The sequence below is a fragment of the Rhinopithecus bieti genome, unplaced genomic scaffold (assembly GCF_001698545.2).
Source record: "Rhinopithecus bieti isolate Rb0 unplaced genomic scaffold, ASM169854v2 scaffold_3767, whole genome shotgun sequence".
NCBI classification, from domain to species: domain Eukaryota; kingdom Metazoa; phylum Chordata; class Mammalia; order Primates; family Cercopithecidae; genus Rhinopithecus; species Rhinopithecus bieti.
Window position 1 is genome coordinate 404564 of NW_016804149.1, and position 23710 is coordinate 428273.

At 39.4% G+C, this 23710-nt stretch overlaps 1 protein-coding gene across 1 annotated transcript in view; it reads left to right on the forward strand.

Annotated features, from left to right (window-relative positions):
* SPARCL1 (SPARC like 1) overlaps positions 1–21444 on the forward strand; it is a 56959-nt gene extending 35515 nt beyond the window's left edge. Inside the window, exons 3-11 of the mRNA XM_017866850.1 lie at positions 818–964; positions 1347–2351; positions 4286–4358; positions 5099–5217; positions 5570–5690; positions 13374–13510; positions 14901–15049; positions 15835–15983; positions 20978–21444. Of these exons, the coding sequence (XP_017722339.1) occupies positions 818–964; positions 1347–2351; positions 4286–4358; positions 5099–5217; positions 5570–5690; positions 13374–13510; positions 14901–15049; positions 15835–15983; positions 20978–21006 (1929 nt within the window). The 3' untranslated portion in view covers positions 21007–21444. The remainder of the gene's footprint in view (positions 1–817; positions 965–1346; positions 2352–4285; positions 4359–5098; positions 5218–5569; positions 5691–13373; positions 13511–14900; positions 15050–15834; positions 15984–20977) is intronic.
* Positions 21445–23710: the final 2266 nt, after the last annotated feature.

Genomic DNA, 23710 nt, shown 5'->3' on the forward strand with positions numbered 1-23710 from the left:
TTTTTGAGATAGAGTTTCCCTCTTGTTGCCTAGGCTGGAGTGCAATGGCATGATCTCAGTTCACTGCAACCTCTGCCTCCAGGGTTCAAGCGATTCTCCTGCCTCAGCCTCCCGAGTAGCTGCGATTACAGGCACCCACCACCATGCCCAGCTAATTTTTTGTATTTTTAATAGAGACGGGGTTTCACCATGTTGTCCAGGCTGGTCTAGAACTCCTGCCCTTGACCTCAGGTGATTAGCCCGCCTCAGCCTCCCAAAGACCTGGGATTACAGGCGTGAGCCACCGCAACCAGACCTTATATTGTTTTTTATTAAGATTTCCTGATCAATGTTAAGGCCAATGGTGTTAAGAAATCAAACAAATATTGATTAAAAGTTTATAAATTTTTCGGCTAATTATTAGTGAGTACTTAAATTAGGAAAATATATAATACTATAGCCTATGGTTAATTTTATTTGACTTCAACTTTCCGCTAAACAACACTTTCCAAAAATGTAAAGTATAAATGCTTTGCAAAAGTTTAAAAAACACAGAAAATAATTTCAAAACTCAAAGTTACCATTATTGAAATGCATTTTGCTTTATTTCTACCTAGTATCTGCATAAATAACTTTTTTTTAAACACAATTGAGATTCTGCTTCCACTTAACATTCTGTTCTAGGCATTTGCTTATATCCTCAAAACTCTAGAGAATATTTTGAATTGTTGGTATGAATGAAGTATATTGCTACTAATAATGATGACAACAAGAGTAACTAGCAAATTTTAAATTAGCATCCAGACATGAATAACAAAACCAGTTTTAATTTTTTCAGACAAATGCAAGATTATTATCTGATCATTCTAAACCAACTGCTGAAACGGTAGCACCCGACAACACTGCAATCCCCAATTTAAGGGCTGAAGATGCAGAAAATGAAAAAGAAACAGCAGTATCCCCAGAAGACCATTCCCACCGTAAGGTAAAAGTAACATCATTTATATTCATATAATTTTTTAATTCTCCAAAGGTCTTAGTTTCAAAGCATGGTAAAAGAGATTATGTCATTTATGTCTCAGTTTAATTTTTTTAAAACATGATGATCACCTCAACTGCCTCCAATCACTAGAAGAATCATGAGGATTAATGAGTTTTACTACTTGGGCTGAGCTGCTGTATACTTGCTTCATTTTATAAAATCCAAATTCAGTTTAAACCCGTGGCTGCAGAGTGTGAGGAATATTATAAACATGTTTACATGATAGTGTGTGAAGAAAAAAAATAATGAATATTAAACGTTACCTTAGGCATAAATACGGTTATATTATCATTTGTTTGAAGAATGAACTTTTTTTTCTTTTAAGGCTGAAAAATCATCAGTACTAAAGTCAAAAGAGGAAAGCCACGAACAGTCAGCAGAACAGGGCAAGAGTTCTAGCCAAGAGCTGGGACTGAAGGACCAAGAGGACAGAGATGGTGACTTCAGTGTGAATTTGGAGTATGCACCAACTGAAGGTATATTGGACATAAAAGAAGATATGAGTGAGCCTCAGGAGAAAAAACCCTCAGAGAACACTGACTTTTTGGCTCCTGGTGTTAGTTCTTTCATAGATTCTAACCAACAAGAAAGTATCACAAAGAGAGAGGAAAACCAAGAACAACCTAGAAATTATTCACATCATCAGTTGAACAGGAGCAGTAAACATAGCCAAGACCTAAGGGATCAAGGAAACCAAGAGCAGGATCCAAATATTTCCAATGGAGAAGAGGAAGAAGAAAAAGAGCCAGGTGAAGTTGGTACCCACAATGATAACCAAGAAGGAAAGACAGAATTGCCCAGGGAGGATGCTAACAGCAAGCAGGAGGAAGACAATACCCAATCTGATGACATTTTGGAAGAGTCTGATCAACCAACTCAAGTAAGCAAGATGCAGGAGGATGAATTTGAGCAGGGTAACCAAGAACAAGAAGATGATAACTCCAATGCAGAAATGGAAGAGGAAAATGCATCGAACATCAATAAGCACATTCAAGAAACTGAACGGCCGAGTCAAGAGGGCAAAACTGGCCTGGAAGCTATCAGCAACCACAAAGAGATAGATGAAAAGACTGTTTCTGAGGCTTTGCTCATGGAACCTACTGACGATGGTACCATGCCCAGAAATCACGGAGCTGATGATGATGGCGGTGATGATGGCGATGATGGCCCCAGACACAGTGCAAGTGATGACTACTTCATCCCAAGCCAGGCCTTTCTGGAGGCTGAGAGAGCTCAATCCATTGCCTATCCCCTCAAAATTGAGGAGCAAAGGGAAAAAGCACATGAAAATGAAAATATAGATACCAGTGAGCCTGGAGAGCACCAAGAGGTAAGATTATTTTAAATGGTCCTTGTTCAATAAAGCCAGCATTATCAATAAACAGTCATGACCTTTCTCTGTGCTCTCACAGTGTCCTATATGGACGTCTACTAGTACATTACTAAAATATATTACAATTATTTCTTTTTAGGTCCATTTCTATCATTAGGCTGAGAATGCATTCTCAGCCTAATGATAGAAATGGACCTAAAAAGAAATAATTGTAATTATTTGGGTCCCCATAGAAGCAGATCTTGGATTTGAGTGTTGTTTATTTAAGAAGCACAGGGAACAAAGATAGAGGAGTGGAGAAGTAACACAAGAAGGAAAGGAAGCTAATAAAAGGAACATCATTCAAGCCATGTAAAGACACTTTCTCAGAATTATTCCATTTGGTGACTGAAGGAGCTAGGGCACTTCTTTTGGCTGAGGATTGCTAGGGGGGTATTAATTTTCCAGCATGTCCAGTCTGTCCCTTGAGTGAGTCAGGTCAATTTCCATGATTTTTCAGGCACAGAAATGCAGATTTTGGCCATTGAAAGTCCCTGGAACTAGCTGAAATGATAAATTATGACAGATCTGAAGGATGGGAGACACTGAGAGCTGCTGCTCTAATGCCTTGAAAGCAGATGCCATATTGTTTTCGAGTTGAATCACCAGTGTCCAACAAAATGCCTCTGACATAACAAAAGAGCCAACAATGTTTGTTGAATTAGTTATAAACATGAAGGCCCTACTTTATTAAGCAAACACATACCAAAATGATAATCTGGAAACTACAGCAGGATCAGGGCAGACAGGAAGCATATTTGGAGCTTTCGTTCAAAATCCTGGCAGCCACCTACCAGCAGGACTTGGCACAGATTTTGGTGCACAAAGTCAATGGTAACCTCAATTACTGAGAACTCTGCTGCCACTCTAATGTAGGAGTTTTCTTACACCTTAAAAGCCTGGTAAGAAAGCTTTACCAACAAATTCAGAGAGATTTCCAATGTAACTCTGGCTTAACTAAAAAATCACAAGATAATACTACATTTCTAGTGTTTTCTCAAATCCAAAGAGGAGACTCCAAGTCTTATTGAGTAATCCCCAGAGATACCGCACTACGTCTTGTTGATAAAGATAGAAATGGGTCCTGTTCTCCAAGGGTTACTGTCTATCTCCACAGTTGTGACTGATTTCCCTTTCTTTTTTCTTTTATTTTGTTTGAGACGGAGTCTCACTCCTTCACCCAGGCTGGAGTGCAGTGGTGCGATCTCGGCTCACTGCAACTTCTGCTTCCCAGGTTCAAGCCATTATCCTATCTCAGCCTCCCAAGTAGGTGGAACTATAGGCACCTCCCACCACGCCCAGCTAATTTTTGTATTTTTAGTAGAGATGGGGTTTCACCTTGTTGGTCAGGCTGGTCACAAACTCCTGACCTCAGGTGATCCACCCACCTCAGCTTCCCAAAGTGCTGGGATTATAGGCTCCATTTCTTTCCTTTTTTTCTGTTTTGTTTTGTTTTTAGAGACGAAGTCTTGCTCTGTCTCCTAGGCTGGAGTGCAGTGGTGCAATCACAGCTTCCTGCGGCCTCAATCTCCTGGGCTCTAGTAGTCCTCCCACCTTAGCCTCCTGAGTAACTGGGACCACAGGCACGCACCATCACGCCCAGCTGGGTTTTTTTTTCTTTCTTTTTTTTTTTTTTTGGGTAGAGATGGAGTTTCCCTATGTTGCCCAGGCTAATCTTAAACTCCTGGGCTTGAAGTGATCCTTCCACTCTGGCCTCCCAAAGTGCTGGGATTACACACATGAGCCACCGCACCCAGCCTGGTTTCCCTTTCTGAGATTTGAAATGATTTGAGCATGAAAAATACTCTGTGAAAGTATGCACAGTGGGAATATAAATTAAGTAATGGCTCTCCTCTTAGTAGATTTTAACTTTTGCTCTTGTTATTCTAAAGGCCAAGAAAGCAGAGAACTCATCAAATGATGAGGAAACGTCAAGTGAAGGCAACAAGAGGGTGCATGGTGTGGGTGAGTATGCACAAAGCAAGCTGTTTGTGACTATATCAAGGAAGAAATGGAATCTGCCACTTTGGGCTTGTCCCTCCATCCTTTGTGACTACTGCACAGAATTTTTTCTCTCACCAACCCTCCGCAAGGAAATGCTCCCATAAATCGTTGACATTTTCTTGTACATACTTGATATACAACTATGGGTAAATGTGTTTACAAACTGGAAGCCCTGTTTAGATATTAGTGAAAAGGCTAGAGTTCTTCCTTAAATCCTTTTGCTTCTGAAAAGAATTAATTCTACCTTATTTATTCTCAAATCTGTAACTTGCTTGTGAATTTATATCCCATACATGATAAAGGACCTAATTCCTCCCCCTATCACAAACATTTTGAATTTCAGCCTTGTTTCACTTCTGACCAGTTTGCACAACATTGCACTAAGAACTTCAGACTATGACCATCTCAGGCATAGAAGAGCTGTCTGTTCTTTGCACATCTCCAATCCAAACTGCTACAAAAGGAAATCTAGATTATCATGTAAAATAGTCTATAAAATTATCATGTAAAATAGAAGGTTCCATCTGGAAATTAATACATCAATTAAAGAGGATTCCAATGTCTTCCCACTTCCAAATTTGCAAATTTCAAGGACTTCAAAATTTCCCCCTCATTAGTGAAAATGAAACTAGTTGAGTAAATTTGTATTTACATACTCAATTTAACTTTGTCCATGTTTCCTGTCTAATCTTTTCCGTTAGATTCTTGCATGAGCTTCCAGTGTAAAAGAGGCCACATCTGTAAGGTAGACCAACAGGGAAAACCTCACTGTGTCTGCCAGGATCCAGTGACTTGTCCTCCAACAAAACTCCTTGACCAAGTAAGTATTCTGCAAAATAGTCTTTAAGTGGCTCCAAACGGTTAGTGACTGAAATGAAAACATTTGCAATTGAAATATTTGCTTAAAAAAGGTACATAGGTTATCATCTAATATTTGGAACATCTGCAGTTTTCATTCTACTGAGCTTACCTAGAGCTAAATTGTCGTCACCATTGGTACAGTTTAGTTGATTTTTTTGATGCCAAATGGAACAATTATGGTTTTAATAGTCTCACCTACCTGACCACATCTTTGACACAGCACTGTTATCAGCATATGAGCTTTAAGGAGCAGAGTGTCTTCCAGTGAGCATTTGGCTCTATCAGCTTTTACTCCTGCTTATCTTCCATAGGTTTGTGGCACTGACAATCAGACCTATGCCAGTTCCTGTCATCTATTCGCTACTAAATGCAGACTGGAGGGGACCAAAAAGGGGCATCAACTCCAGCTGGATTATTTTGGACCCTGCAAATGTAAGATTATGTCCCTCCTGTCAACCATGATCTCTGAGAGGGTTTGGGGTGAATCTGGACATGCCTGAATTATCTATATGCAAACAGGGAAAAGCTAATGTAGTTCTGAACACAAAAATCATCAACTGGAGAAACTTAAAAAATAAGAACTCTCTGGCCTTAACCATAGGAGATTCTGATTTAACTGAACTAGGTTGGAACCCTGACATTTTTTATTATTATTATTTGTTTTTAAAGTAACCTAGACAATTCTAATGTGCAGCCAGGACTCAGAACCACTATGATAATGTTATCCACTTAATCATAGAGTTGAATCACTGGAATTTTGCTACATTATTTGCCCTCTTCCCAATTTAAGTTAAGCCTTTGCCAAGAAGTTTTCCGACAACACATTCTTCCAAAAGTTTGTTAAGGCTGTCTTCCTTCCCCAGGATGCTCTCAATTGTGTTTGGCTCCCCTTACCACTAAGTGATTCTCCACATTAGCAATGCTCACTATTATTTCTGGGTCTCCTCCCCTTCCAGACACAGAAGAGGATGAAATATGTCAGCCTCCTGGACGTTAGGTATGACCATATATCTTGCTTTGTCCAGTGAAATGTGAAAAAAAAATCATCTGTGTGAGTTCTGGGCAGAAGCATTGAAGAGCTGGGGTATGGCTCTCCATCCTCTGCTCCTTTGCCACAACAAACTCTCTTTGAGATAGTGGCCTCAAAAAATGGCAACGTCATTGGTGGCTGACAAGATGGCCAAACAGGGACTGCTCTGGTCTGCAGCTTCCAGTGAGATCAACACAGGAGGGTGATTTCTGCATTTCCAACTGAGGTACTCGGCTCATTGGGACTGGTTAGACAGTGGGTGCAGCTCACGGAGGGGGAGCCAAAGCAGGATGGGGTGTTGCCTCACCCAGGAAGTGCAAGGGGTCGGGGAACTCCCTCCCCTAGCCAAGGGACGCTGTGAGGGACTGTGCTGCAAAGGACGGTGCATTCTGGCCCAGATACTATGCTTTTCCCACAGTCTTCGCAATCTACAGACCAGGAGATTCCCTACGGTGCCAACACCACCAGGACGCTGGGTTTCAAACACAACACTGGGCCACCGTTTGGGCAGACACCGAGCTAGCTGCAGGAGTTTTTTTTTTTTTCTCATACCCCAGTGGCACCTGGAATGCCAGCAAGACAGAACTGTTCACTTCCCTGGAAATGTGACTGAAGCCAGGGAGCCAAATGGTCTAGCTCCATGGATCCTACGCCCATGGAGCCTAGCAAGCTAAGATCCACTGGCTTGAAATTCTCGCTGCCAGCACAGCAGTCTGAAATAGACCTGAGATGCTTGAGTTTGGTTGGGGGAGGGGCATCTGCCATTACTGAGGCTTGAGTTGGCGGTTTTCCCTTCACAGTGTAAACAAAGCCGCTAGGAAGTTCGGACTGGGTGGAGCCCACGGCAGCACCGTAAAGCCACTGTAGCTAGACTGCCTCTCTAGATTCTTCCTCTCTGGGAAGGGCATCTCTGAAAGTAAGGCAGCAGCCCCAGTCAGGGGCTTATGGATAAAGTTCCCATCTCCTTGGGACAGAGCGCCTGGGGGAAGGGGTGGCTGTGGGCGCAGCTTCAGCACACTTAAACGTTCCTGCCTGCCCACTCTGAAGAGAGCAGCAGATCTCCCAGCGCAGCACTTGAGCTTTGCTAAGGGACAGACTGCCTCCTTAGGTGGGTCCCTGACCACCGTGCCTCCTGACTGGGAGAAACCTCCAAGCAGGGGTCAGCAGACATCTCATACAGGAGCACTCCAGCTGGCATCTGGCGGGTACCCCTCTGGGACGAAACTTCCAGAGGAAGGAACAGGCAGCAATGTTCGCTGTTCTGCAGCCTCTGCTGGTGATATCCAGGCAAACAAGGTCTAGAATGGACCTCGAGTGAACTCCAGCAGACCTGCTGCAGAGGGGACTGTTAGAAGGAAAACTAATGAACAGAAAAGAGCAGCATCAACCTCAACAAAAAAGATATCTACACAAATACCCCATCTGAAGGCACTAACATCAAAGACCAAAGGCAGAAAATCCACAAAGATGAGGAAAAACCAGCACAAAAAGCCTGCAAATTCCAAAAATGGGAATACCTCTTCTCCTCCAAAGGATCGCAACTCCTTGCCAGCATGGGAACAAAAGTGGATGGAGAATTAGTTTGAGGAATTGACAGAAGTAGACTTCAGAAAGTGGGTAATAACAAACTCCTCTGAGCTAAAGGAGCACGTTATAACCCAATGCAAGGAAGCTAAGAACCTTGAAAAAAGTTTAGAGGAATTGCTAACCAGAATAACTAGTTTAGAAAATAGCATAAATGACCTGATGGAGCTGGAAAATACAGCACGAGAACTTTATGAAGCATACACAAGTATCAATAGCCAAATCAATTAAGCAGAAGAAAGGATATCAGAAACTGAAGATCAACTTAATGAAATAAAGCATGAAGACAAGATTAGAGAAAAAAGAATGAAAAGGAACGAACAAAGCCTGCAAGAAATATGGTACTATGTGAAAAGACCAAACCTACATTTGATTGGTGTACCTGAAAGTAATGAGAAGAATGGAACCAAGTTGGAAAACCCTCTTCAGGATATTATCCAGGAGAACTTCCCCAACCTAGCAAGACAGACCAACATTGAAATTCAGGAAATACAGAGAACACCACAAAGATAATCCTTAAGAAGAGCAACTCCAAGACACATAATCGTCAGATTCACCAAGGCTGAAATGAAGGAAAAAATGTTAAGGGCAGCTAGACAGAAAGGTCAGAATACCCACAAAGGGAAGTCCATCAGACTAACAGTGGAACTCTCTGCAGAAACCCTACAAGCAAGAAGAGAGTGGGGGCCAATATTCAACATGCTTAAAAAATTTTCAACCTAGAATTTCATAACCAGTCAAACTAAACTTCATAAGTGAAGGAGAAATAAAATCCTTTACAGATAAGCAAATGCTGAGAGAGTTTTTCACCACCAGGCCTGCTTTACAACAGCTCCTGAAGGAACCACTGAATATGAAGAGGGAAAACCAGTACCAGCCACTGCAAAAACATACCAAATTGTAAAGACCATTGACACTATGAAGAAATTGCATCAACTAACAGGCAAAATAACCAGCTAGCATCATAATGACAGGATCAAATTCACACATAACAATATTAATTTTAAATGTAAACATGCTAAATGCCCCAATTAAAAGACACAGACTGGCAAATTGGATAGAGTCAAAAGTGCTGTATTAAGGAGACCCAGCTCATGTGCAAAGACACACATTGGCTCAAAGTAAAAGGATGGAGGACTATTTACCAAGAATTGGAAAGCAAAAAAAAAAAGCAGGAGTTGCAATCCTAGCTTCTGATAAAACAGGCTTTAAACCAACAAAGACCAAAAAAGACAAAGAAGGGCATTACATAATGGTAAAGGGATCAATGCAACAGGAAGAGCTAACTATCCTAAATATATATGCACCCAATATAGGAGCACCCAGATTCATAAAGCAAGTTCTTAGAGACCTTAGACTCCCACACAATAATAGTGGGAGATTTTAATACTCCACTGTAAAATATTAGACAGATCAACAAGACAGAAATTAACAAGTATATTCAGGACTTGAACTCAGCTCTGGACTAAGTGGACCTAATAGACATCTACAGAACTCTCCACCCCAAATCAATAGAATATACATTCTTCTCAGCACCACATTGCACTTATTCTAAAATTGACCAAATAATTGAAAGTAAAAACTCCTCAGCAAATGCAAAAGAATAGAAATCATAACGGTCTCTCAGATCACACTGCAATCAAATTAGAACTCAGGATTAAGAAACTCACTCAAAACCGCACAACTACATGTTAACTGAACAACCTGCTCCTGAATGACTACTGGGTAAATAACCAAATTAAGGCAGAAATAAGGAAGTTCTTTGAAACCAATGAGAATGAAGACACAATGTGCCAGAATCTCTGGGACACAGCTAAAGCAGTGTTTAGAGGGAAATTTATACCACTAAATGCCCATAGGAGAAAGCAGGAAAGATCTAAAATTGGCACCCTAGCATCACAATTGAAACAACTAGAGAAGCAAGAGCAAACAAATTCAAAAGCTAGCAGAAGACAAGAAATAACTAAGATCAGAGCATAACTGAAGGAGATAGAGACACAAAAAACCCTTCAAAAAATCAATGAATATAGGAGCTGGTTTTTTGAAAAGATTAACAAAATGGATAGACTGCTAGCCAGACTAATACAGAAGAAAAGAGAGAAGAATCAAATAGATACAATAAAAAATGATAAAGGGGATATCACCACTGATCCCACAGAAATACAAACTACCATCAGAAAATACTATAAACACCTCTACACAAATAAACTAGAAAATCCAGAAGAAACAGATAAATTCCTGGACACATATACCCTCCCAAGACTAAACCAGGAAGAAGTTGAATCCCTGAATAGACCAATAACAAGTTCTAAAATTGAGGCAGTAATTAATAGTCTACCAATCAAAAAAAGCCAGGGGCCAGAAAGATTCACAGGTGAATTCTTCCAGAGGTACAAAGAGGAGCTGGTACCATTCCTTTTGAAACTATTCCAAACAATAGAAAAACAGGGAGTCCTCCCTAGTTCATTTTATGAGGCCAGCATCATCCTGATACCAAAACCTGACAGTGACACAATGAAAAAAGAAAATTTCAGGCTAATATCCCTGATGAACATCGATGCGAAAATCCTCAATAAAATACTGACAAACCAAATCCAGGAGCACATAAAAAAGCTTATCTACCACAATCAAGTCACCTTCATCCCTGGGATGCAAAGATGGTTCAACATATGCAAATCAATAAATGTAATCCATCACATAAACAGAACTAATGACAAAAACCACACAATTATCTCAATAGATGCAGAAAAGGTCTTCAACAAAATTCAACACCCCTTCATGCTAAAAACTCTCAATAAACTAGATATTGATGGAACATATCTCAAAATAATAACAGCTATTTATGACAAACCCATAGCCAATATCATACTGAATGGGCAGAAGCTGAAAGCATTCCCTTTAAAAACCAGCACAAGACAAGAATGCCCTCTCTTACCACTCCTATTCAACATAGTATTGGAAGTTTTGGCCAGGGCAGTGAGGGAAGAGAAAGAAATCAAGGGTATTCAAATAGGAAGAGAGGAAGTCGAATTGTCTCTGTTTGCAGATGACATAATTGTATATTTAGAAAACCCCATCGTCTCAGGCCAATATCTCCTCAAGCTGATAAGCAACTTCAGCAAAGTCTCAGGATACAAAATCAATGTGCAAAAATCACAAGCATTCCTATATACCAGTAATAGACAAGCAGAGAGCCAAATCATAAGTGAATGCCCATTCACAATTTCTACAAAGAGAATAAAATACCTAGGGATACAACTTACAATGGATGTGAAGGACCTCTTCAAGGAGAACTACAAAGCACTGCTGAAGGAGATAAGATAAGGACACAAACAAATGGGAAAATATCCATGAGCACGGATAGGAAGAATCAATATTGTGAAAATGGTTCTACTGACCAAAGTAATTTATAGATTCAATCCTATCCCCATCAAGCTATCACTGACTTTCTTCACAGAATTAGAAAAAACTACTTTAAAGTTCATATGGAACCAAAAAAGAGCCCATATATCCAAGACAATCCTAAGCAAAAAGAACAAAGCTGGAGGCATCACGCTACATAACTTAAAACTATACTACAAGGCTACAGTAACCAAAACAGCATGGTACTGGTATCAAAACAGATATATAGACCAATGGAACAGAACAGAGGCCTCAAAAATAATGCCACACATCTACAAACATCTGATATTTGACAAACCTGACAAAAACAAGCAATGGGGAAAGGATTCCCTATTTAATAAATGGTGTTGGGAAAACTGGCTAGCCATACGCAGAAAACTGAAACTGGGCCCCTTCTATACACTTCATACAAAAATTAACTCAAGATGGATTAAAGACTTAAACATAAGACCTAAAACCATAAAAACCCTAGAAGAAAACTTAGGCAATACCATTCAGGACATAGGCGTGGGCAAAGACTTCATGACTAAAATACCAAAAGCAATGACAACAAAAGCCAAAATTGACTAATGGGATCTAACTAAACTAAAGAGCTTCTGCACAGCAAAAGAAACTATCATCAGAGTAAACAGGCAACCTACAGAATGGGAGAAAATTTTTGCAATCTTCCATCTAATTAAGGGCTTATATCCAGAATCTACAAGGAACTAATACAAATTTACAAGAAAAAACAACCACATCAAAAAGTGGGTGAAGGATATGAACAGACACTTCTCAAAAGAAGACATTTATGTGGACAACAAACATATGAAAAAAAGTTCATAATCAGTGGTCATTAGAGAAATGCAAATCAAAACCACAATGAGATACCATCTCATGCCAGTTACAATGGCAATCATTAAAAAGTCAGGAAACAACAGATACTGGAGAGAATGTGGAGAAATAGGAACACTTTTATACTGTTGGTGGGAGTAAATTAGTTCAACCATTGTGGAAGACAGTGTGGCAATTCCTCAAGGATCTAGAACTAGAAATACCATTTGACCCAGCAATCCCATTACTGGGTACATACCCAAAGGATTATAAATCATTCTACTATAAAGACGCATTCACACATATTTATTACAGCACTGTTCACAATAGCAAAGACTTGAAACCAACCCAAATGCCCATCAATGATAGACTGGATAAAGAAAATGTGACACATATACACCATGGAATACTATGCAGCCATAAAAAAGGATGAGTTCATGTCCTTTGCAGGGACATGCATGAAGCTGGAAACCATCGTTCTCAGCAAACTAACACAGGAACAGAAAACCAAACACCACATGTTCTCACTCATAAGTAGGAGCTGAACCATGAGAACACATGGACACAAGGAGGGGAACATCATACACCAGGGCCTGTCAGGGGCTGGGGGACTAGGGGAGGGATAGCATTAGGAGAAATACCTAATGTAGATGATGAGTTGACAGGTGCAGCAAACCACCATGGCACATGTATACTTACGTAACAAACCTGCACGTTCTGCACATGTATCTCATAACTTAAAGTATAATTTTTTTTAAAAAATGGCAGTCATCCTGAGCTCTGGGGAGACTGCAATGAGCAGAGAGCCCTCCTGCCAACTTGTATTGGACTTGTAGCAGTATTGCAAAATTGACTTTTGTTTCTTTAAGTCACTGAGATTTAGCATTATTTCTTACCATAGTATCAGCTAATATCTACCTTTTCCTCTATTCAATAGCACTTGTGCCCTCCACCTACAAATTTCAACTCTGATTCTACAGCAGTGGTTCTGGGGCCTAGCTGCACATCCAAATAGAATTTGGAGTTTTAAAACATCCTGATGCCCAAACTTCACACCAGACCAGTCACAACAGAATTTACTTGATTGGAAGCTGGCATTTGGTATGTTTTTTAAAACCCCAGGCAATTCTGTTGTGCTGCTGCCAGGGCTAAGGACTACTGTCATAATAATGGGGCCCTGAGAAGGCTCTGTCAGTTGCCAGAAGTTGTTACGCTTCCTATTATGAGGATTTGCCATAGTACACGAATAAGCCCAAAGATTACAGTACATTTTCTGTTTGTAACAGCTATTCCTACTTGTACGGACTTTGAAGTGACTCAGTTTCCTCTACGGATGAGAGACTGGCTCAAGAATATCCTCATGCAGCTTTATGAAGCCAACTCTGAACACGCTGGCTATCTAAATGAGAAGCAGAGAAGTAAAGTAAGTTATCCACAGATTAGCTTCTTCAATTATACATATTTATATTATATATAATTTGTATATATACATGTATATGCATATATGCATGTTTATATATGCATGTGTATATATGCATATGTGTATATATACATATGTGCATATATGCAATTGTATGTAGTAAAATGAGCATTTATGCAAATATAACCAAATCAGCAAATATATGTATGTCAGTTGGGATTAAACATGGTGCGAAAATAAATAAAACAGGAAGGAGGGTGTGCATTAACTGTGTCAGACGCTGGTTATAGGTTGTGAGTTGAGGACTGAGAATTGGCCAGAGATTTAGCATGTCAAGGTCACAGTTGACCTTGATAGGAGCTGTTCCTGGGCTGGGAGCATGTTTCAGGAAGGAAGCTCCAGTGGAGAGAGTTCAACAGAGACTAGGAGAAAGGATGTGGATGTAGCAAGTATAGACAATCCTTTCAAGGAGTTTTGCTATAAAGAGATAAAGAGAAATGGGGTGGCAGCTGAAGGGGAAAGTGAGTTCAAGAGTCCCCCCTAGCAGTGGGAGATGGTAGAGGATGTTTGTATGCTTCTGGAAATAACCCAGTCAAGAAAGAAATATTAGTGAGGAGCAGAGAATGCACACAACTGCCAGAGGGCATTCTTCAATACATGTCCCAGCCAGATGAGAGGGGCTGGACTTAGATTAGGAGCACAGGAAGGTCACAGGTAGGAAAGCTGTGGTTCTGGGAGCAGGTGGAGGTTCTGTTTGCTTCCAGTTACTCAGTGAAATAAGAGGCAACATCACAAGCTGACAGTTTCACATGCACTGCTCAAGAATAATTTCTAGCCTCTGTCTTGAATACACTGTCACAGAGAGCCTTGAGGATATTAGCTTTGAAACAGGGAAATTTCAATGGGGCTGGCCAAGCAGTAATACACAGGGTGAAAGCGAGACTGAGTTGGCACTGGATGGATGACCTAGAAGACTAAGAACGGACTCTGCCATCAGGGGAAGGAGCAGCACTTTTCACTAACTAATCAAAAATTTTCCCTCAGTCAATTCAGCCCTTTTCATTAAAACCTCATAGTTAAAAAAAAAAAAAAAGTAGTGAACATTAATTACTTGTTAAAAGAAAGAGGCAAAATATACTTAAAATATTTAAAAGTTTAAAAAAGATTTAAATTTCTTCTAAAAACCAGAGGTTTCTTACATCAGGTGCTATTCTGTGTAGGCATGAGAAAGGCCTGTAGTATTGATTGGAAGGAATTTCATTTGGTTGCACATGATGTCCTGAGCTTGTTTTCCTCTATCGTGTTACTGTCACTCTTCAAGTAAAGTTTAGCAAGTGACGAGTTCATTACATTTGCCTGATTCTCTGACAGTCTTCCGCCTTCTTAACCCCAGGTCAAGAAAATTTACCTGGATGAAAAGAGGCTCTTGGCTGGGGACCATCCCATTGACCTTCTCTTAAGGGACTTTAAGAAAAACTACCACATGTATGTGTATCCTGTGCACTGGCAGTTTAGTGAACTTGACCAACACCCTATGGATAGGTAAGAACATTTCTAGATTTCTCTCTCTGATGAAATATCTACGTATCTATGCAGAAGGAAAATCTAAACAGATTTAGGACATTTCCCAGTTCCATTTTAGAATACTGTAATGCCTGGTTAGGAGTCTAAACACAAAGCTGCTGTGTGTGATGTACCCTAGAACTTAAAGTATAATAATAAAAAAAAGTCTGGAACTTGATAGAGCTTATGTTGATAAAGTTTATGTTTTATAATTTTATCTTTTAATTACATTTGTCAGTGAACGTTTTGAAGTCCCCTTATCACAATTATCAAAGCTATGTAATATTCATTAAAAAAAAAAAAAAGCTGCCGCGAAGATAGCAGAATATGGCTACACCACAGCTCCTAAGTTTACATGTTAAGGTCCAGCTTCCCACAGAGACTCCTCCGACTTTCTCATTCTTGATCCTAAATTCCCAAGACTGGCCCAATGTGGGTCAAGTGACTACATCTAAAACAGTCAGGTATGGTCAGTGGATGAGAACCAGGTTGTACCAACATGATTGCTGGGTACACCCCTGTAGATTTAGGGTGGGAAAAGGACAGTTACTGTGAAGACAGAAACCTCATGAATCGACATCCCAAAAGCAGTCAACCTTACCCACAAATCGTTTATTTCATTTCATTGGCAGTTTTTTATCAGTATTCTATTTATTTCACATATACAGCAACCTTATGGGAGAAAAATGTCCTTGGTGAGCCTAAGAGTTAAATCTTCATGCACAAGCTATTCAGTTAATAGGATGCCATGTATTTCATTGCAGAGTCCTGACACATTCCGAACTTGCTCCTCTGCGAGCATCTCTGGTGCCCATGGAACACTGCATAACCCGTTTCTTTGAGGAGTGTGACCCCAACAAGGATAAACATATCACCCTGAAGGAGTGGGGCCACTGCTTTGGAATTAAAGAAGGTAAATTCATCACCAGCCAAAGACGAGGGATGTCTTCTTCCCCAGACAAGCCCTAAGCCCCCGCATGCTTCATAGAGAGGTCCTGCCACATGTTCAAATTGGAAGCTAGGAACAAAAAGGTAGCAGCTTCCCAGATAGGACTCCCTTGGTGCACGTGCTGTCATTACAAAGTCACTTCTTACTACCTTTATAGCACTGTTTTCAAAGGGTAGCAAGGGTGAACATGGATTGAGGTCTCAACAGTCAGCTAAGCCTAAAAAGACATGTGAATCCAGAGTTGGGTCAAATCTCAGCAGGCTTTGTGTCCTTCCTTATTTAATATCCTACCTTAACCTGGGCCTTGGGCCCAACTTTTCAAAATTACACGTAAAGAATAAATAAGCAAGCCCATTTCTGACAATGGGAAATGTCAGAACATCTCAGAATCCATTACCAACACACTGAAGACTGGATTTTACATCACAAGTAGTGCTGGCATAATCCTTTAACCCAAAACTCACCCATGACTTCATCTTCAATGAATGGGAACTGTGGGAGGGTAGATCAGAGCATTCTTTCTTCACTCCTGCAGTGGAGGATATTAAATGTAGACACTTGTTTTGCTGGGTTATGTCTTAATATGTTTCCTTTTCTTTCCTTAAGTTAGACTTGACTTTTATGAGCAGGTATGTTTTCAATAATTAAGATATGAAAGTCTGGGCATGGTGGCTCATGCCTGTAATCCCAGCACTTTGGGGAGGCCGAGGTGGGTGGATCACCTGAGGTCAGGAGTTAGAGACGAGCATGGCCAACATGGTGAAACTCTGCTTCTACCAAAAATACAAAATGTAGGTGGGCTTGGTGGCATGCGCCTGTAATCCCAGCTACTCGGGAGGCTGAGGCAGGAGAATTGTTTGAACCTGGGAGACAGAGGTTGCAGTGAGCCAAGATCACGCCACTGCACTCCAGCCTGGGTGACAGACAGAGTGAGACTCGGTCTCAAAAAAAAGAAAGATGTTCAAACAGTGAGCATTCAAATCTACTTGCAATTCTCACTACACACACACAAAAACGATAGTATGTGAGGTAATGCATTCGCTAATCAGATCAATTTAGCCATTCCACAATGTATATATATTTTAAAAGGTCATGTTTTACATGATAAATACATACCATCTTTATTTGTCAGTTAAAATAAATAAATAAGGAAAATACCATTCACAGAACATAAATTAACAGTGAACATCAAATCTCTGAAACAGAGATTTCATTCGTGTTTACAATATACCATCGGGATAAACATGCAGCTAGACCGATAAAGAAAATCAGTTCATCAAACACTGGAAATTGGAAATTCCCAAAAAGAAATAACTTGTGCAAACTTCATTTTTAAAATATTCCCCATATATATGTAGAATGCCTTGAAATTAGAGAGGAAGAGGTGAAAGTATGAGGATTTACTTATTAATAAATAGGTAAGCAGAGAGGGTCAGTCCTTCTCCTTGCAATAATATCATTTTGTGAAATAAACATTCTGTGAAAGGATGTATATTTTTGTAAGTACCTAGTTCTGTGTATTAGTTGCCTATGCTGCATAGTGAATCACCTCACAACTTAACAGGTTAAATTCTTTCTCACGGTTTCCAAGGGTCAAGAATCTCACAGTAACTAACCTGGATGGCTCTGCATTAGGATCTCTCATTAGGTTGTGGTCAAGGGGTCATGCAGTGCGGCAGTTATCTGATGGCTTGACTGTGGCTAAGGGTCTACTTCTAAGCTCACTCCCATGGCTCTTTGCAGGAGCCTTCAGTATCCCATCATGTAGGCCTTTCGTCCACAGGGCTGCCCACAGCATGGTATCTGGTTTCCTCCAGAGTGAGTGACCAGGCAGAAAGAGAAAGCCAAGGCCTACATGATGGGACCATCAAGGCCATTTTACTTAAGAAAACCAGTTGCATCTCATTCTTCCTTTTGCAAAGCTTCTGGCAGCTCTTCAGTGTGTAAGCTCATCCAGGCTCCGCTGGGCGGATGGGAGGAGTAGGAAGGACTTAAAGTCCAGTCATTTACAAAGCTGTTAATGATCTTGTTTGTGCACTGTGGTTTGGCTATCATTGCCTTATTTTGAAGGAAAAAATTATCACATAATAAACCAATAAAGCAGTTATTAAATAGTCAGAACACGTAAACAAGTTATTGCTTTGGAATGTAGCTAAAGAAAAAAAATTTATTTGTAAGTATACCCTTCTTTCCTTCAAGGCTGAGAAATCCACAGAAGGAGAAGATAGAGTTTAGCCAATGTTTTCCTGAATTTTAACTGCCTATGATAGATGTGCCCATATATTCCTCACATAGCTGTTATTAACTAGCTATGTGAATTAGGGCATGTCGCTTATCCTCAGTGAGTCTCATTTTCCTTATCTGTAAAAATGGGGTTCAAATAACAGGTGCAGGAGTCCTCATTTAGTTTGCGCGCATGCATACCATGCATTGACACATATCCATGCTAATCGTCAGAAAATCTTCCAAGTGAGACTAACAGGGTAAACAACTCAGATGAATGCAAGTTCCCCAAAGCCATTTAAAGACATTATCCTAAGAGTACTGGGGAATCACCAAAGTGTTTCAAACAAGTCAGTGATTTCCCTGGGTTTGTATTTAAGAAGGATTCTCCTGGTTGCATTGTGGCAGGGCCAAAGAACTGTTGAGAGAATATTGTGGTAAACCCAGGCAAGAGCTGATGAGAACTTGAACTAGGGGAGTGACCAAAAGGAAAAAAAAAAAAAGAGAAGTAAACATACTCAAAATATATTTTTAAATGTAAGCATACTGAAATGTATATCATGTGGAAATAAGACAATATTTGATAGGAAATATGGGGGAGCAGAGAGCAGAGAGGTGAGAGACTGAAAAGAGAAGTACAATGCCTTGGTCCCTGACTTAGAGCAGGCAGAGTAAATAGAGGTAAATAGAGGCACCTTCCACTGAGAAAACACGAGAACAGAAGTGGATTTGGAGTAAATGACCAATTCCATTTTAAATACTTTGAATCCTAAAGTATTAGGTTGTCTCTTAAGTGTTAGTTTCATGCAAAAGTAATTATGGTTTGGCCATTATCGCTACCACTCCATCAAAACTACCATTATCCCTACCATGCCCAACACTGATGGGCACCTACATTGATTTTATATCTTTGCTATTGTGAATAGTGCTGCAATGAGCATGTGAGTTCATGTGTCTTTTTAGTAAAATGATTTTTTTATAAATATACCCAGTAATGGGATTGCTGGGTTGAATAGCAGTTCTGTTTTAAGTTCTTTGAGAAATCTCCAAACGGCTTTCCACAGTGGCTCAACTAATTTACATTACCAGTGTCTAAGCATTCCTTTTTCTCTGCAGCTTCACCAGCATGTTGTTTTAGACTTTTAATTATAGCCATTCTGACTGCTATGAACTGGCATCTCATTGTGAGATGGTTTTGATTTAAATTTTCCTGATTATTAGTAACGTGGAACTTTATATATATTTGTTGGCTGCTTATATATCAAGACAGGGTTTTGGAACTGAAATGCATATTTGAGGATTATAAGCATACAGAGAATAACTGACACCAGGGAAGGGAATTAATTCTCCCAAGGAGAACGCATTGACTTACATGAAAAGGGGTCTAGGATTGAACACCATGCTGAGAAACAACATCTAGATGATGGATGGGGAGGAAGAAAGAATTCAGTAAGGACATTGAAGTTTCTCCTGAAATGAAGGAAGAAAACAAGGATAGTGCCATGCAAAGGAGGTGTTTCAAAGAGGAGGAAGAGATTGGCAGTGCCAAATGCGACTGAGATTTCAAAGAAGATGAAAGAAATAAAGATATCCTGGGTGGCCTTGGTTAGAGTAGTTTTGGTGGAATGGTAGAGATGGAAGTCACATTCTATAGGTTCAGAAGAAAAGGGAGATGAGAAAGGGTAAGGAGTGAATGTTTGAGTGCAGCAAAGACCTAGAAAAGATACAGAGTAAGGGGAGCATTTTTTAGAATAAAAGAGATTTGAGCACTCCTTTCATTTATTCATTCATTTGCTCAAGAAATCTTTACAGATGGTCTACATAAATGCAGGCACTGTTCTAGAGGCTAAATATAAAACATATTTAAATGCTAATGGAAGGATCTAGTAAAAAAGAAAAAAGGAAAGGTGGAAGAAGGATGTAAGAAAAAAAGAGGCAAGTAAAAGGAGAATCTTGTGAAGGTCAGAAGAGATCTTGAGCATAGGTAGAGGAATTAGCCTTAACGTCAAGAAAAAGGACAATCTCTTATCTGAGCAACAGAAAGAAGACAAAGGCTATGGGTGCAAATATAAGTAAATGTGTAAGTAATGAAGCTATTCTCTCCATTTTACATATGAAGCCAGTACTCAAAAAAAATATATCAAAGTCCATAATCTTTCCCACTCTCTGGGCCAGATAAAGATTATTAGCAGGAAAATTACCTAGTGCCCACACAGAGTAGTATAATAGTTTGCTAGGGTGGGCCATGTTGGTAAGGAGTGATCTTATATCTGCTAGAGGATGCTGTCTTCTTCCACAAGTATGGCAACAATTTCTTTGACAAGCTACTCACTTAAAAGCTGGATTTACCTAGCACTACATTTCTATTTATTTCCATTATATTTCAGCTCACCTTCTAGATTAGTATGCTTGGCACTTCTTGGCTGGACCTCCCCTTAACCTGCTCTTCCTTTATCAGTGGTTCTCAACCCTGCAGCCGAATTACCTGCAGAGTTTTCTAAATGTCTACATGCCATTAGTCCACCCCTAGGGATTCGGATTCTAGAGTCCAGAGGTGAGGCCTAAAAATATATATTTTTAAAAGTTCACAAGTGATGTTGATGTCCTGCCAGAGTTGAGGATCACCATTATACTGCCTTATTAGATGGTTTCTCTAATCCCCTAGCTCTAATATTATTTGTGCTACTACTCTGGCTACTTTCTAAAAGTGTTATTTTGCTTCTTGTTTTTTACAGAAGACATAGATGAAAATCTCTTGTTTTGAATGAAGATTTTAAAGAACTCAACTTTCCAGCATCCTCCTCTGTTCTAACCACTTCAGAAATATATGCAGCTGTAATACTTGTAGATTTATATTTAGCAAAATGTTTGCATGGATGACAAGACAATGAGAGTAACTGCTTGATAACAACTTATGCACCAGGTATTTAACATTAACTTTGGAAACAAAAATGCAAAATTAAGTAAAGTCAATATATGCAAAATACTGTACATTGTGAACAGAAGTTTAATTCATAGTAATTTCACTCTCTGCATCGACTTATGAGATAATTAATGATAAAACTATTAACGATAAAAATAATGCATTTGTATTGTTCATAATATCATATGCACTTCAAGAAAATGGAATGCTACTCTTGTGGTTTACGTGTATTATTTTCAATATCTTAATACCCTAATAAACAGTCCATAAAAATCCAAATGCTTAGTCAAGTGTATTTCCAGTTATAATTTAGACAATCAAATGTGAAAGATCAACCCAAGACTCACACTTCATGTCAAATTATAATTGTGCTTCCTAAACCCTACTACTTTAAGTGTGTGTATGTGCGTGTGTGTGTGCGCGTGTGTGTGTGTGCGCGTGTGTGTGTGTGTGTGGTTGAGGAAAAAGTGTGAGACACCTCTTACAGGAAACAATACTCAGTGGTAAGAGCTGCTCATTAATGTCCTTCATCATTATATAAGTTTAAACAGAATAAAAATAAATTCAAGTGCTTTTTTACCAAATTTGATTTAAAATGTAGAACAAGCTGGGTGCAGAGGCTCACAACTATAATCTCAACACCTTGGGAGGCCAAGGTGGGTGGATTCCTTGAGCTCAGGAGTTCAAGACCAGCCTAGGCAACATGGAGAGACCCTGTCTCTACAAAAACTTTAAAAAATAGCCAGGCGTAGTGGCATGCACCTGTTGTCCCAGCTACTTGGCAGACTGAGGTAGGAGAATTGCTTGAGACCAGTAGGTCGAGGCTGCAGTGAGCTGATATTGTGCCACTGCACTCCAGCCTGGGTGACAGGACAAGGTCCTGTCTCAAAAAATAAATAAATGAAAATAAAATGTGAAGATTATGCACTGCTTGATCCAACTAATTCTAACTTTATGTGCAGTTGAGCATGTGTGCTGGGGAGGAGGACAGCCCTGCAAAAATTTCTACATATTCATTGCCTCAAAATTAAAAAAATGTAAGGGTAAAACAGGAAGAGGCCCATAAAGCGTCTTGATGTCCAATGTAGAAAGAGATTAAATATTATTAATGTAAACTGATAGTGAAAAAACCTGTCATAAGCAAAAATGTGTGTTTTTATTTGGGCTCTTCTTTGATAGCTATCACAGTAAAAGCTAGGTCACAAAAATATGACATCATAATATAGTTTTGCAAGTTCTGAAGTAAGGCAATAAAAGAACATGTCACCCACTTTGACTACTCGAAAGAAAATGGTTTTCACATATTTTCTAGATGAAATGAAAGATATCAACACAATTATCTTTTACTGTTTTTTCAAATAATCAAAAATTTGTTGTTGTTGTTACAGACCTTATCTGTGATAGTCACTGAGCGAACATGCCCCTAGGAATTTTATCTGAGATACTTACAGAATAGTTTATTTTTTATCAGAGTAATCTTCTTTGAGTATTTCAAAATTGTATTCATTGTCTCTTTTCATAGCTCAATAAATTACTTATTCTTTTGTGAGATAGAGTCTTGCTCTGTCACCCAGGCTGGAGTGCAGTGGCACAATCTCAGCTCACTGCAACCTCTGCCTCCCAGGTTCAAGCAATTCTCCTGCCTCAACCTCCTGAGTAGCTGAGATTACAGGCGCGTGCCACCACACCCAGCTTATTTTTGTATTTTTAGTAGAGATGGGGTTTCACCATGTTGGTCAGGCTGGTCTCGAACTCCTGACCTCGTGATCCGCCCACCTCAGCCTCGCAAAGTGCTGGGATTACAGGTGTGAGCCACTGCACCTGGCCAATTATCTTATTCTTAACTAGAACTATATCATACTATGTCCTTTCTAAATAATTAAGTTCAATTTGATTAATCAAAATCTAATTAAGTATTATTTGTAATTTTTTCCAACTACAGAAATAATTTTAGAAACTATTCCAAATTTCAGAACGTTTTTATATGAAGCTGAAAAGGTCTTAGCTAATTACAAACTAGGTTGTTGGGAACAGCGAAGTTGTATTCAGAGGTATTAATTAGGCCTGAATTATCTTTTACCCTCAGACAACTTTCAAAAATATTTTAGAATAGTGAAAAGCGACTTTAACATCAAGGTAAGGACACCACCTCAATATCTACTAAAAAAATTATTTGAAAATAATATTCATTTTGAAATGAAAAATATTGAATACTAGAAATTTTCAAACCTTAAAATTTCTGTATCATTTAAGGCTCTCACATGTACAGCTAGCTCATTTATAGAGGCACATTAAAATTCTTGGTGGTCACAATTTTTAATTGTGGGTTGTGATAAAGACATACTCTAATCCCAACCTAGGAGATGAAGTTATTTTCTCAGTAATCAGTCTGTAAGTCTACCTCTGTGTAATTGAGATATTTTGGAAGTTGGAGATCCTGGTGTGAACACAATTATTCAGTTTAGCTTTGAATTTTGTGACTCATATTGCCCGTAACCATAAAGGCATTAGTAACATGGCTTAAATACTAGATGGGCATAGAGAT